Source organism: Epinephelus lanceolatus, chromosome 9 (assembly GCF_041903045.1).
Source record: "Epinephelus lanceolatus isolate andai-2023 chromosome 9, ASM4190304v1, whole genome shotgun sequence".
Lineage (NCBI taxonomy): Eukaryota > Metazoa > Chordata > Actinopteri > Perciformes > Serranidae > Epinephelus > Epinephelus lanceolatus.
Genome location: NC_135742.1, coordinates 35,947,001 through 35,963,436, shown reverse-complemented (window position 1 = coordinate 35,963,436; position 16,436 = coordinate 35,947,001). Strand labels below are relative to the sequence as shown.

The 16,436-nt window shown below is 39.8% G+C and overlaps 1 protein-coding gene across 1 annotated transcript in view; it reads left to right on the top strand.

Annotated features, from left to right (window-relative positions):
- Positions 1-16,436, top strand: part of zdhhc8b (zDHHC palmitoyltransferase 8b) — an 82,732-nt gene that overhangs the window by 53,504 nt on the left and 12,792 nt on the right. The window contains exons 2-3 of the mRNA XM_033618896.2: positions 11,101-11,222; positions 15,360-15,517. Coding sequence (XP_033474787.1) covers positions 11,101-11,222; positions 15,360-15,517 — 280 coding nt within the window. The remainder of the gene's footprint in view (positions 1-11,100; positions 11,223-15,359; positions 15,518-16,436) is intronic.

The following is a 16,436-nucleotide window of genomic DNA, read 5'->3' as shown; positions in this document are numbered from 1 at the left end:
CCAGCCCACTGAACACCCTTTGTTTGTGACTGCATGCACATGGGTGTGTTGGTTGTGCCAGTTTATGGACACATGTCAGTGCAATGTGGGTTTTTTTAATCAGGAAAAGTGACATTTGTTTTATTGGATTATGAGAGCAGACGCTATTTATTTGTTGGAGATTTACTGGAATGTGTAAAGACATTTTGGGAGAGTGTTATGCTTTTTTGGATTTCTTTTGGAGGAAATAAACAGGAGGATTAACAAAGCATGTGTGTGTGTGTATTTCTTTTAATGCTACACAGACGGTGAGTAGGAGGATAGAAGGAAGAAAAGTGACGCTGACAACCTCCACTTGACACACGCACTAACTTATTCCTCTCACATATGGAAATATTTGTTTTATCACCAAGTGAGATCCACGTTTGCAAAATGTGACATCTGCTCCCACAAAATGCTTACCCACATCAAGAGGAAACTCTGCGGGGAATATGAATGAAATGCTGTTACCCAAATCAGATTCTGTTATCAGTCAGAGATGACACGGTAACACTGCCAGTGTTATAAAAAACCTTGAGAATCTCACTCAGTTTCAGTTAGATTATTATCCGTCATTCATTTTTTGAATCTAATTTTTGATTTTCAGTGAATTTCTCGAGCTGAAATGTATTATGTATCAGCTGTAAATATATCTTTGGAATGAAACAGTTTATTTAAACATGAGCCTAGAGCCAGGCACTGTTTGTAATAGTATCAGTGCTCACTGGGCTTATTTATAATGTGATGTAATTTACTGTGGTAAGCTGGTTAAACTACATTTGTAGCTGAGGGGAATAGAAATGTTTTTCTTCATGGGATAGATTTCCCGCTTTCCTCCTTCTACACACCATAAAAACTGGGTTATTATGAATATGTAAATTACAAAAGGGCAGCATGTGGGGGCAAAGCATTTTATTTCATTTCAAATGGACCCCTTATGCAATTACCAATATGGAAATAACATTGAGCTCTGAGCTGATATGCAGATTGAATACAGTGTGCAGTTCCCTGCAGCTGCACAGGTTCCTTCTCTGCTCTGTTGTCTTAGAGTGAAGTCAACCAGTCCTCGAGGCTGTCTTCAATAAACAGAGCTGAAGTGGGACTTGATTTTGTGTTTTCAGATCTCTGAAATTTGTTTTAAAGTGCAAGTCTGTTCATGCATAATTAACATTTTTTACAAATATCTGCTGAAGGAAGAAAGTTTCACCTTAAATTTGAGTTTGATGTGTGTGTACAAACATAAATGAATCACAAGCCAGTCGTGGTTCAGTAAGTGACTTACACAAGTGTGATGTGGAAACTTGAAAGCTCCAGTGCACATACACTGAGAATGGACTCTGGGAACTTGTGATCATTACTTACTAGTTTCTGATATTTTAATGACTAAAAAACTTAAATTAAATACACACTAATGTGAATTTACATCTCTGCCCAAAATTGTGTTTCTGTGCAGTTTGTGGGTAAAAACAAGAGGAAATACCCACCCCTAATGAATAATAGAAGTGCATAAGGAACTAAATTTCATGATACCCAGTCAATCTGTGCAGCGTTGCCTCTTGGCTGACCTGCCTCATACTACTCTGCCTCCAGCTAACATCACTGCTGTCTGCACTGACATCAGGCCTGCTGCTTTGTATGCTTGTGTATGGAATACTAAATGCCATGTGTATGAGTGCAGAGCCTCAGGGATGTGTTCGCGTTAGGGGTTGGCAGGTCCCTGGGGTGTTAGCAGTTAGGTCTGACAGAATTTGAGAGAGCGGGTAAGATTCTGGAAAATACCCTCTGCAGTGTTTCACCTGATGCAGTGTCTCTGAAGGCGAGTACAATTATTTTGTGATGGACTGTTAATTGTTGGCCTGGTGAGAGAAATGTGAAAATGTTTGATGAGCCAATAAGCCAATAAGTTAGCTAAAAAGACACATTCATGTACCTTTCTTTGTGGGTTTTGTGGTGATGGATATAGTTGGATGGTGTGTTGGTGGAGTCACTGATTCAAACAAGATTCTTGAATCAAATTTTTGTAATTTATTTTGAATAGCTCCCTCCATGCTCAATTGTCTCCCTGTCCTCTACCACTGAAACTGGTCTGCAGTCTATTGTAATCCATTTTGCAAGGGAGTAGATTTGTTAGTCACAGGTAGTTTCACTCACTTTGTGTCTGAATGTGTGGTCAAGTGTGGCTTGACGAGGCTGACTGCTAGTGCTAGCATCAGAGGCCGTACTAGCTCGGACCTCTGGGTTTGCGTTGAGGTGATATTTCAGGGCTGAAGTACTCCGATGGTACGTAAATTCCTTACTGCAGAAATAGCAGGGAACGGTGCTCCCAACAGTTCAACAGTTCCATCTGGGCATTTTTTGAATGTAAGTGTTCAATCCACGGGGCCAAGCAGCATCGTCTCATCTGCCTCCATCATATGACAAAGCAACTATGGCCTTCAATGGTGCTCCAGGTCAAAGGGCACCATGGAGCGAGATTAATCAGTGTTAATTTTTTTAACGTGTTGTTTTTTCTGTGATTAATTAATTAATTGAAATTCATGCGATATTTTGAAAGCCCTAGTAAATTCTCAATATCTGGAAAAATGCAAATATTTAATAGAAAGTCAAGTCCTTTCAAGTTATCTATCTAGTCGGCATGGAGTCTCAAGTCATAAACACCAAGTCAGAGTCAAGTTGAGTCTAGAGTCAAGCAAGTCCAAATTCCTCAGATTTGTGACTTGAGTTCAACTCAAGTCCAGTCATGTGACTCAAGTCTCCCACCTCTGCAGCTACACACCTGTAAAGTTTCGTGACTGCATCTTGCATGGTTTCCAACACTATTGCTGTGACAAAATCTGTCAATAGACAGAAAGACATATAAACAGCTGACAAAGTACTCAAAATGGCCTCTATGGTAGTTCCTGATACAATAGGTGTCTCCAGAACCACATTTTGCTATGATGACACACACACAAACAGACTCAGGAGATGAAAAAATACTATTCAAGCTGTTGCAGCTGGTAAATGTAGCATACAGATCCGTACTGAAACCTAATAATCGACCTCTCACTGGCATCTTCTCACAGAATACAATTCCCTTTTCAAAAATTATAATAAAACTTCCTGTAAGCTGAAATGAAACCAGCCTTGCAACAGTTTCAGGATCACGGGGTCTCAGCAGGTGGTCTGCAGAAGAACAGGCCTCATGAACGTCCCACTGGGTTCAGCGTTAATGAACTAATCAATGGGACAGTGTTTTCACCATGTGCTGAACACATTACTGTAAGTGCTCCCAGTGGTCCTGCAGCATCATCAAGTGTTTCAGGTGTCACTCATGCTCACGAGCATTACAGTCTAATAAGGCTTTATTTCTGATCCTGATAATAAGCTAGGTATTATTCCTGCCGGAAACATCTGTAACCTTGAACATTTGATACCAAAATCTCTGCTATATCTATTTCCTGCAAAATACTTTTCTCTACTGAAATATATTGTTAGTCAAACAGCATTATGTTATTCATAGTGGCAGAGGACAACATAGCTTGAAGGTTGTCTGACTCTTTGTGGAAATGCAGTGCTCTGAACAAAGTCTTTTAGCAGATCCTTAAAGCTGAAAAGCAGAGTTCGGTGTCATCAGGGTTATCTCAGCTTGGAATAGACACTTCAAATTTATACCAGAAAGCCTGCATTACAAACTGAGAGTATATGGACACTGAACGATGTGGGCATTTGCCAGGCAGGAAAGGGTCAAATGAATAGATGGTGTTGGTTGCTTTTCTGGAGCTCGACACAAACAGTAGGGACTGAGAGTCAGAATATCTCAGCTGACCATTCTTTTTTTGTTGGCTGTCTTTTGTGTGTTCCCTGATTTTATGGAAGTGGAAATAGCTGGCGTACACCTCTAATTATTGTCAGAATATTGTGTTTTTAGATGTTGAAAATGATGGAAGATGTTCATATTTTAAGGAGCTGACTGACATGAATGTCACTGAGCAGCAAACCTACAGTCAACATCACTCACATCCTCTCTCATTCAAGACTGGCATCTGGTGAACCTTCGTGTTGGACTAAGAAAAGTGCTCCTCTTAAATGTCGTAGCCAAAAGTTCTCTGGTTTGACTCACTTCTCTATTTGATGGTTGTTCAGACTCTGCCCTCCACAAACAAACCCACCCTCCCTTCCTCCCAGAGCTACTAAAAGAAAAGATAAGAGAGACTTCAAAGGCTGCTTTTTCTGCTCCGATCCAAAAGCAGGCAAATGAAGGACAGGCAGATTTGAGTAGTCAAATTGCTTTGGGGTGTGTAGCGAACATGTAGACAGGTTTACGGGGTAGATGCAGTGGTGGAGGAAGTATCTGGATCCTTTTACTGAGGTAAAAGTACCAATACCACACTGCAAAAATTCTCTGTTACAAGTAAAAGTCTTGCATTGAAAATGTTACTTAAAGGAACAGTGTGTAAGATTTGGGGGGATCTAGTGGCGAGGATTGCAAATTGTAACTAGCTGAAACTTCTTCTGGTTAGAATTCTTTCAGTGTTCATTGTTAAGGAGGTTTTTACCAGGAGCTGAATTATCTGCAGAGGTCTCTTTCTCTCTAAAAGAAATAGACCTGGTGGGGTGTTGGTAGCGTAGTGGATAGTGCCGGCGCCCCATGTACAGAGGCGATGCTTCGCTGCAGCGGTCGCAGGTTTGATTCCGGCTTGCAACCCTTTGCTGCATGTCATCCCCCACTCTCTCTTTCTCTCTCTCTCTCCCCATTTCACACTGTCCTGTCAATTAAAGGCAAAAAGCCCAAAAAATAATCTTTAAAACAAAAAAAGAAAGAAAGAAACAGACCTGGTGATTTAAACCAGTAAAAATACTGCGTGAATCAGTTTTGCTTAAAAACACTGACCTAACCCTAACCCCTAATCCTAACGTAAAAACAAACCAAAAAAAAAACAAAACTGTTTTTTTTTTCAACACTGCTCATTGCGGAGGGGCTGCTAACTACAGTGACCAATGTAAAAAAAAAAATGCAAATGGCCCAGTATAGTGCCAGTGTATGGTTTGTCCATTCTGGTCTACTGCAGAAAGATGGTGGTGCAACATGGTGATCTCTGTGGACAAGGACCCACTCCCTATATAAATATAAATGGCTCACTCTAAGGTAGAAAACACAACAATTCTTATATTCAGGTGATTGTACACTAAAAAAAAACTCATTATATCACATTCCATTGCTGCCAATATATCCATCTAAATCCTACACACTGGACCTTTACGCTCTGGGGGCAACAGAGCCTTCTCCATAGCCACCCCCTCCCTCTGGAACACCCTTTCTATACACATCTGTGACTGTCCAAATCCATCCACCTTCAAATCATTCCTCAAAACCCACCTTTTCAAATCCACTTTTAACCTTTAACATTAGCTTTTCGTTCTCTGTTCCTCATGTGCCCTCCTTTTCTTTGTTTTGCACTATGCTTTTGCACCTTGTTGTTTTATATTGTCCTTGTCTTCTGTTTATCTGTTTGCACTTACATGTATGTACTTCTTTTCTTTGGTTTTAAATGTAAAGCGTCTTTGAGAGCTGTAAAAGCGCTGTATAAATAAAATGTATTATTATTATTATTATTATTATTATTATTATTATTATTATTATTATTATTATTATTAAAGTATATAAGTAAAGTTTTAGAATTCAATGCAGAAAAACAGCCCCTGTGACTGTTACTATTATATATATTATGAAATTAAATAATTACTAATGCAATTACATTCACAATGTTGTTTTGTCCAACCAATAGTAAAAATCTCAGAACAATTAAAAATAGATTAAAATTATTAAAATAATTAAAAGAAAAAGCTGAAAATAATCACTGGAACCTGGAGCTTAAAAAAAAAGACTAACAATAGTCAAAATAGTTGCCAATTAATTTTTGTGTCAGTCAACTAATGGATGAATATTTTTTGTTATACTCATATTACATTTCAGGTAGATCAATTTACATGACAACATCATATTTTATAAGCTAAGGCTGTCAAATAAATATAGTGAAGTAAAAAGCACAGTATTTCCCTCCGAAATGTAGAGGTAGAATGTGACTTGAGTAAATATACTTAGTTACACTGCATCACTGGGTAGATGTGATTGATTATTGGAGCCCTGTTTAAAGCTGCAACTGTGCCAGCAGACCAATCACCAAGCACCTAATTACTTTCCAAAGACCGCAGAGTGGTTTCCTCCCTCTGTAGGTTTGGGCAGTGGGATTAGAGGGCTCGTTTCAAAGTGTTCCACCCAGATTTTGTTTAATCAACAAACTCAAGCCTATGTTTTAAGGCTGGCAGCTGAGGATTTGTGTCCAGACTTCTTTTTTTTTATTTGGAAAGACAGCTGGGTTATCATCACCCGAAAGTTGGGTGTTTTCTCTAATCTTAATACCCAACCACAGACCCCCCCTACTGCTGCAGTGACTGAGGAAGCTATCAGATACCCAAGGCTAAGATTCACTCTGTCAGTCCATAAGTGGATGCTGGATGAAGCTAAGTGTGTGTATATGTCTGTCTGTGTGTATTATATGATTTCACCATGTCTCAGGGGAGGATATCTGATGCAGCATCGTTGTAATCCACAAATGAAATGAGGCCCCCGAGGGATCCATCATGTATATTGCAAAACACAGATTTTTACCTGCTCAGTTTCACAACTTGACCAGAAAAGGAAGGAAAGGATATAAATTACACTGGATCGATTTATTCAGACCAGTGAAACAAGCTCTAAACACATCATTGACATATTGCCTCCTAAACTTTTTGTTGTGAATTTGTTGTGAAAGTCATATTTATGGAGACATGACAAATGTAAGCCCACTCTCTTATCAGCTCTTTTATTTGCTCTTTACCAACCTCTGATGGAAAACTTTGACTCTTTAGCTGCTAAATGCTCCACTGTGTTCACCAGCTCATCACTAACCAGGTCTGTCTGCCTGCTGGAGCTGGAAACTGGGCCAATGAGAGTGGTGAGACTGAACCCGAACTTTAAATGTTCGTGCCATAAAACCAAAACAATGAGCAGCTGAAATGTTCTGTAGAGTTTAGGTGAACTGCAGACGGGTGATAATTCTCTGTGGATTTGTGATTACGAGCATTTCCTTTCACATTATGCACAGTCATACAGTCAGTCAGGCCCAGAAAATATTGATTAGTGCAGCTTTAAAATGTATCCATATATTAACATGCAATGGGACTGTATATTGCAATATTAGTGACAAATCAGATGACTTTCCTGTGATTGTGATTTCTCAAATTCTCAGTTAATGAAACAGTACAGTCAAATTAAATAATCGACAACACACCGTATCATTAATGCTTTTATTTGAGCTTGTCCATGACTGGACTGAATATTGTGCAGAGTCACACTTTGCTGCTGTTGCTTTAATTGAGTACATTTTGTTGTAGCTGCATTAAATCATGAACCTCGTTTCACATATTGAATCATAAGCATATGCCAACCTCGGGCACTTTGGATAAAAATGTGGGTAAAAAATGGGGAGAGCTGCAGAATGCAAGTCAAAACTCATTTCCACTTTAAGGATGCTAATGTCTGAAGATGAAGTGAAAGCTGCTGTGCGGAAGGTGTTTCTGTTGCCAACAGTCTGCCTCATATTGATCTATAAGGTTACTGAGGAGACAGTGTTGCTCTGCCAGCCTGAGGAGCAAGCTGCGGATTATTCCTCTGTAATCCTTTGTTTTTACCTTGCTCTTTTTCTTAGCTCAGCCTATTATTTCTTAGCATGCATGGGCGGATTATGAGACAATGGGCCGCTGGGCACAGATACGCAAAAGGCCCCACCACCTCTTTTACATAGGAGCAAGGCACACAGACTTTGTGGTGATTTTACTTTTTTTGTTGTTGATGTTGTTTTACAGCTCTTTGTAGTCTGTTTCTGTCTCTTTGGTCATTTTGTGTCTCTTTGTGGTTATTTTGCCCTTTTTTTGCAGTTATTATGTGTCTCTGTCCAGTGCTTTTGGATCTCTTTGTAGTCTTTTTGTTTCTCCTTGTGGTCATTTTGTGTCTCTTTGCAATTTCTTTGCAACTCTTTTTGATCATTTTGTGTCTCTTTGATGTCATTTTATTTGTTTGTTTTGTCTTTTTGTGCCTCTTTGTAGTAATTTTGTGTCTTTGTGGTTGTTTTACCCCTAATTTGTAGTTATTATGTGTCTCTTTGTGGTTTCTTTGCATCTCTTTATGGTCTTCTTGTGTCTCTTTGTGGTTGTTTTGCTCCTTTTTGTAGTAATTTGGTGTCACACGACAGTGCTGGACATGTTCAAGGGTTTTTGATCTGAATTTTAGATGCTGATTAACTGGAGAGTGCCTGCTTCGTTACCTCTCCAGCTCCTGTTAGCAGGCGTTTTAATTACCACAGAGAACCCAGGCCTTTCTTTCACTCAGCTAGGACTCAACCAAACTCCTCACATTACTGCACTTTTGGCAGCAAAATCCCCTTCAGCTTTATAAACTCAGTCCAAACTTTTTGACAGGCTGGAGGCTTTTCTGCCCCAGTTGAAGTATCATGGTTACACAAGCAGTAAAAGTGGCTTGTAAACAGTGTTGATAAGCGCTCTGTGGTTATTTGTTACTCCTACACAATTAACCAATGTCTATGGCCCTAATCAGGCTTTCTCTCAGTCACATTCTCCTCCCACGCTGTCTGCTCCCAGACTCCCAAAATGGTTGCTGTCAGCCTCACTCTATTTTTTTCCTTCTCCCTGGTCCGACTGTATCACACTGTGGGCAAAAACACACGATCCTTTGACAGGCGAGTAAATTGGGATTTTGTAAGTTGGTGGAGCAGCATGCTATTGCTTTTCTTTGATCAATTTTTTTAAGCGTTTGTACCTTCTCTACATGCTGCCAAGGCTGTGATGACACAGCATGCTACTACTTACTACAGTCCTCTGCGTCAGTAGCAATTCCACTGAAATGTACTCGGAGGATGTTATCTTGCAAAAGTAAATTTGTGCCACAAAACAAACCACTGAAAATGTATTTAGAGAAGAAGTGACACCAACACTTAAATGACCAAAGTTTTATTTTGTGAGCTGATACGTTTGATATGTAATGTGGCTTAAAAGCTTAAGCAAAAAGACAGATAAGATTATTTTAGGCTTGTTGCATCCACTGACAGTATGCCTTCATATTGGAAATGATATCACAGACATGTTATTTCCTGGTAATTGTCTAATTATAAGAAAGTGTATCACGTCCTCCAATTAGTTTATAATATGCTGGTAATCCATCATTGAGAATAATTATAATGTGAGTGACATTTTCAAGCAATGTGAATGAAGTCAACTATAATCAGCCCCAACATTGCCCTGATATGGTGCAGTGATATCTTGGAAGAATGAATGAAGCCCACACTGGGCCTAACAAAGCTGTGGACCAGTGCAGACTGGTTATGAAAGAAGCCACCTTATCCCTGTTAGCGTCTCTCTATTCTCTGTTAGTGGCTCCCTACAGCCATGGCTCTGAATAATTCAACAAAGCAAAAGAGGACTGGCGGAGCGGGAGAGTAGATATGGATTGAAGATGATCTCGGGGCATGGGTACCAGGAAATTGACTTTTTGATGTCAGAATAATCTGGAGAAGCATGTTTGAAAGTGTAAGTGTGCGTGTCTGTTGTATGTGCAAGTGGGCGTGGCTGTGTTAGTCATCGCCAGGAAAGAGCGCTGGAAACAAAAGTGAAAGTGAGGGTCTTTCTTTTGTAACACCTTCCACCCTGTCTTACAAGATATTTTGTTAATTCATAAACTCTCTCTGAGTGTCTGACCTGCAGGAACTCTGCGGCATGCGTAACCTTAAGCGTTAACACATCTTGATTCTAGCAGCATCTCATCTCTACAGAGACCACACAAACAGTTGACTTGAATGATAGCACGCCAGGATGCGCTCAGTGTGTTGACATTTGAGTCCAGGTGATTGAGCAGGGCTGCGGGCGTGATTCAGGTGTCTCCACAGCTGAATATTTCACAGCGCTGACTGAGTTATGTTGCAGGCAGTGGAGAAGGTCAGTCTTGACGCAAAATATTGCTGGGATTAAAAAGGAGGTTCTCCGTTGAGGTGGTCAGTGTAATTTACCAGCACAGCAGATAGTTATATCAGATGCATGTGATGGCAAATTGCCTGTAGCTAGGATGAGCTACAGTTCAGGGTGAGGCTTTTCACGCAAGAAGAGTTGATCAGACCTGAACTAAACATTAATCCAGATTTGTTAGCTTTACTTTTAGCCATGCTAGCAGCAAGGCTGCAGGGGTGGTAATGTCGGTCTTTGGGTCCATCACTTTGGTCCAGACTAAAATATCTCAACAACAGCAACAGGATGGGCTGCAATGACATTTTGTACAGACATTGATGGTCCCCAGATGATGAATCCTACAGACTTTGGTGACTGACTCTTCATCTTGTGCCATCATGAATTTGATATTTTTGGATTTTGAGCAAAATGTTTAATACCTATTGGCTGGATTGCTATGAAATTTGGTACACACATTCATGTCCCCCATTGGTTGAATTATAATAACTGTAATGAAAGTGATCAGGTCCACTTCTGTTCAACCCATTTCGATTTCAGGTTTAAAAGAACAACCTGTGGTCAGGTCCAGCCCATTTCCAGTCTATACCCCACCCACTTCTGCCCTAAACTTTGCTGAGTACAGATACAAATACAGATAATTTGGTTGGTTGAACTGATACAGATACAGATAATGGTGTATTTTTATCTTAATTTCACAGTATCTCACAGTTAATTTGCAAATAATTAAGAACTTCTTCTGTAGGTCACATGCTCTTGCATCCACTGTTGACCTTGCTCTGATTCACTCACTGTAATCATGTTTGTAATAATGATTATCATTTCAATTTAGAACCAGGACTCATAGAAAGAGTTTAAAGAAAGGGCTTGTTTAAAAGAGTGCATTTTAATATGTCAGGGTATCTTGGAATTGTAAACATTAATATCCCTGTGATTGAAATGTGATGGGGTTAAAATGTGTGTGACTAAGTTTCACGTTGTAGACAAAAATAATCCTAATCTGTGTCTCTTCTTGTGTGTCTCTAGGTGCCCCTGGTTGACAAAGGTAATCTCTCCCGCTGTGCCTCTCTACAATGGCCTGGTCTTCCTCTTCGTCTTGGCCAACTTCAGCATGGCAACCTTCATGGACCCTGGTGTTTACCCCAGAGGTTTGTATGCATGTATTTGAGCATTCGGATGAGTTTGAATGTCTGGTGATGGTCTAAATATGCTGACATCTGACATCTAAACAAATGTTAGTATCTGTCATGATGTATGTGCACATTATTATGAGTACTGGTGAGTCCTCATGTAGAGAGCACACCTTTAATAGCACCACATTTATCAGCGCCCCGACCCACCCAATGTCTCACGACTCTATTATCCACCTTACAGCCCATTACAGTCCATATGCCCCACACCTCTCATCAGCTCAGCCTGTCAAACAAGCTGCACTGACTTATGCTCCTGATGCAGGCCTCTTGTCCTCAGTGCTATCTGGCTAAAGTAATGATGATTGAACTCATCCCCGGGGATGTTTGTAATGCGCTTGTAAATGATAAGCACCTGTCTTCAGGAAGAGCTTTCTCTGCCCATAAAGAGGTAATAATCATTAGGTTGTATAACGCGCAGGTTATCTTCCTCCCCAGAGGTGACAGTGGCCTTCTGCTGCTGCTGCCCTGCTGCGTTTTATAGACCACAGAGAGATCAGGAGCTTTCTAAGCTCTTGAGTTTATATCTCACAGGGAGCAGACCCACTGGTAAAGTTTTAATAAAAGAATGAAGAACTGATATAGCCATTAAATGACATCTGCTTAGAAAATCACTCTGTCTTCCAGGTTGTAAAAGTAAGAATGAAAGATTTTTCCCATTCAGGTCACTGACGTACAGCACAGTGAGTTATTGTCATTTTCTTTTTTGGGGGCAACTGCAAAATGAGGTAATAGCAGGATGAAAGATATTTGCTGCTAATAAGGCCACACAGCTACATGCCAAAATATCAGCATAGTGCAAGTGCAATTTGCAGAACTTAATACAGTAATTGACAGAGGTGGAATATCAGTGGAAATGCAGCAACTTACACATGTGGCGTGAGTTTGGGTGGAAATGTTTTATTCAGTTTTTTTATCACACCGAAGCAGAAAGCACATTTCACTGGAGATGATGCCAAGTGTTGGAGACAGTGTGGGTTTCAGGAAGCCAATCACTGGCATGTACTCTGGGAGTGTCCAGTGATCAGGCCTTTCTGGACAGAATTTCATATAGCACTAAAAAAGATACTTAACACTGATCTTCCTTTGCAATTTTCTGCATTATTTTTTAGGATATATGGATTTTAAGGCAAAGCGTTCTGACAAATATATGTTTGGTATTTTGATATCTGCTTGCAAGAAAGCCCTCACAAGGCGCTGGCTGCTTCCTGAACCCCCCACATTAGAGGAATGGACAGATATTGTAAATGACATTTATGTTATGGAAAAGATTACCTTTTCTCTTCAACTTCAGAAAAATGTGTTCATTAAATTCTGGGCAAAGTGGGTGAAAGACGTAAAACTCCCTTACGACCTGACTTTGTGGAGGTATTGTACAAAAGATGGTATGATGTTTAGTCAAGCAAACCTCATTGACTGCTATTCTATTTTTTTTTTCTCTGTCTCTTTAATCCCTCCTCAAGTCTTGCCGACATATAGCACCTATATGTACACTTGATCTTTCCCAAAATGTTCTACAAATTTCTCAAAATTGTGAAAAATTGGAAAAAAAAAAAGGCTTGCAACTCAAGTTGGACATAAACACCAGTGACTCGTGACTTTACTTAGACCTGAGTCTTTTGACTTGAAAATACTTGATGCCCTCCCCCAAGGCCAAAGATAAAGAAGTATGTTATTCATGAAGTGTGCCAGTTCCCTTTGAACATTAAACATGCAGCCACATACATTATCACTTGAAAGGAAAATAAGTTATAGATATTAGTCTAATATGAGATGAGTTAAATAAGACAGGACAGAAACATACACAATTACTTCTGTTGTGTTACTGATTAATAGTTGTTTGAAAAATAAAAAGTTCTAAAAAGCATGTACGTTTCTTGTAAATTGAATATATTATAACTGTTGTTAAGATGGAATTACATTTGGTGAGGAGAGCATTATGACTTGACTCAGGACTTGAGCACAAAGACTTGAGACTTACCTGTGACTTGCAAAAAACTGACTTGGTCCCACCTCTGGTTGACACTTCAGTTTCTCTGCTGGTTAAAAAGTGTTTTTAACCAGCAGAGAAACTGAAGTGTCAAGTGTCAAGTCATGCAGGATCTCTGGCCTCTCTGAATGAACACTTTCATGGAACATGTGTATTTCTGTTCATAAGTGGAATGCCATTTTTGCTTGTTCATTTGGTCAACATAAAGTAGGCTCACACTGAAATTGTACTGTGGAGTGGTGATGCAGTGTTTCACTTAATTTGATGCATCCTATAAACTGGAACATGGAAGACAAGAGGATGTTAAAATAAAGTGTTAGTACTAATCAATATTTCTATAATACCTATGGGACAATGACTGTGTGTGATGTAAAAGGCGTTCAGAGAATTCCCATTTTGTTTTTTCTATGATGTTCCTCAGTGAAAGAACGATAACGATAATAAAGACAATACATGATGTTGCAGTTATAGCTGTTGTGCTGTTCTCAACAACAGCTGTTGTACATGTAAAGCTTTTCAGAACAAGACTCTGAACCCATCTGTGTGTTACCCTGGGCAACCACTACAGTACATATTAGCCATAAACATGTAAAAAACAGTGTGGTCGAGTGCTCATTTTATTACTTGAAGTTCAATAAATTGATCCCTATTAATAACCATCCATCCTGCTCATGTTTCACTGAGCAAAGTACTGAGCTTTTGCACCCTCACCCACCCCCCACTTCATATAGATGCACAGTTTACCCTGTCATAAGGGATGATACACTTGTGATCAATGGCAAACACACACAGGCACACACACACATTGATATTGTGGTGGGCGATAATTGTAGCAATCCCCCCTGCTATGTCCTCAGGATGCTTCTCTGTCACTAAAATACTCAGTCATTTAGTATTCCAAAGAAGATGCAGCATTACAGCCCATAATGTTAGTAACATCCCACCTGACCTTCATACAAGCAATCATGTTATCAGGGCAGGTGTCAGCCATTTAAATTGTTCTCCAAGGTTACTGCCATTTGTGATAACAGGATTAAGCCTAAAATGTACATACATATAAATACTGTAGGGCATATCCTAATCTTTAGCTCTAAAAATAACTTCACACAAAAACTGATTGTAATTGAACTGAACTGAGTGTCATTTTCTCAGTGTAAATGTACACTCTATGAAATAGGCCACTGCTTTGTCTGTTGAGTACTTCTTGAACTGAGCTTTTGTAGAAAAGAAGCTGTCAGAGGAGATGCAAGCGTAACTGCAGAGTTGTGTGTGTTGGTTTGGCAGGCGCTTTACCTTTAAAATCTATTTGAAGAGACTTGACAGCCATAATAACAGAGCAATCTGTGCTTATGCAACTGCTTATTTCTGCGCCTCTACCTTTTGTTTCTCTCTTGTTTTCTCTTTTCACCCTCTCTTGCTCTGTGTGTGTGTGTGTGTGTGTGTGTGTGTGTGTGTGTTCAGCTACCTGGATCTCCCTGCAGTTATCATTGTAGTGTGAAATAATTTTCTCGGGTTGGAGCTGCGTGTAGATCATTTGAAAGTGCCCTTTGATCAGCTGAAAGAAATGTTATTTTCCACCATGGCTCCGAAGCATAAAGCTCTCAGTGGCAGGAACATGGCACCAAGTACAAGCTTCTCAAAAACACCCTGATTGACGGCAGAGTCACATTGAGGGCAGGAGAAATGTACTCATGCTGTAGTTTGCAGGTGATGGGTTCAGTTACATGTCTCTGCCTGGTTTAGAGGTTTAATTCCCATCCAAAAAACATTAAGATTATGTCTGAACTTCTGGGGAATTCAACTAGTTTCTGTTCTCCATTAGTCTCTGTGTGCTTGTTAATTAGCCTTAATGTTAAAAGAAGAATGTCACGTCACATTTATTTAAGTGTTTATTTCTCTCGGTGTTTGCTCTCTCTGCAGACAGCAAACAGCAGGGGATGAGCTTCATTTAACGCTCTCCCCTGTTGTCCCTGTCAAATGGAATCATCAATCAAAACCATGCGTTGCGTGTCTGTGTTTGTGACTGTTTTCCTCACACTTCCCCATATACATCTGTGTTCTTTGTTAACTTGCCCTGTGTGTGTCTGTTTGTGTTTTCCCCACAGCGGATGAGGACGAGGACAAGGACGATGATTTCCGAGCGCCGCTCTACAAGAACGTGGAGATCAAGGGCATTCAGGTCCGGATGAAGTGGTGCGCCACCTGTCACTTCTACAGGCCGCCTCGCTGCTCGCACTGCAGCGTCTGTGACAATTGTGTGGAGGTGTGTATGTGTGTGAGTGTGTGAATACAAATGTGCAAACAGAGAGTGTGTATGTTCAGTGTACACAGGCACCAAAATCTAAATATGCCTCAAGATTAGACCAATGTATTCGCCTTTTATCAATGATCTATTAGCACTGGATATGTTTGATATCATATATGATGTAGTTTGTTTGTACATAGTACATATGCTTGTAGCTTAAGCCCATTAGAAGCTTTTCTGTCCTGCCAAGCATTAAAAACCGTACCAAATGCTGAATATATATATAAATGATTTATTAATATCTGTGTTTTTGGCAAAAATGTCCTCATTAAAGATCATAATTAGTGGCAAGTATTGGCAGCTTCAACCGTGAAATACTGTCATTGGTATTAGCTTTCAAATCCTCATTTTTGGTCTTACAAATGGACTTACACAGCGGGACATTAACACACACCGACTCACAGGATGCAGAATTACACATGTTGTGTTCCTACATCCTGTTTTCTTCTACATTTAATTTCAAAAAAGGCTGACTCTTTGACTTTTGGATTATTTACACATCAACCGATGAAAGTAAGGTCTTAACTGAAAAACATAACACAACACAACAGATTGGATTTGTAGTTTGCGCATGGATTGAATGTTTCATTGAAATGTTTCTTTTCATTTCTCGCAATTTTGTTATTCAGGCCCTTGGTGATGAGAGTGTTGGAATTTTTTTCTTTTTAAAGATGGAATTGCTTTATTCAGTGTTATTACCAGTTTAAATCACCGGGAACTTACGTTATGAGATAAAGTAGGTGAGCACAGAGTAGTAGGTGCGAGTGGCCTGTCACCGACATGCCAAAAAGCATCAGAAAACACTGATTTATAACATGAAACTGCTTCAGTCACTGTTTTAGCTGGTTTAAAATGACTTGGTCAGTGTGTTTTGGGA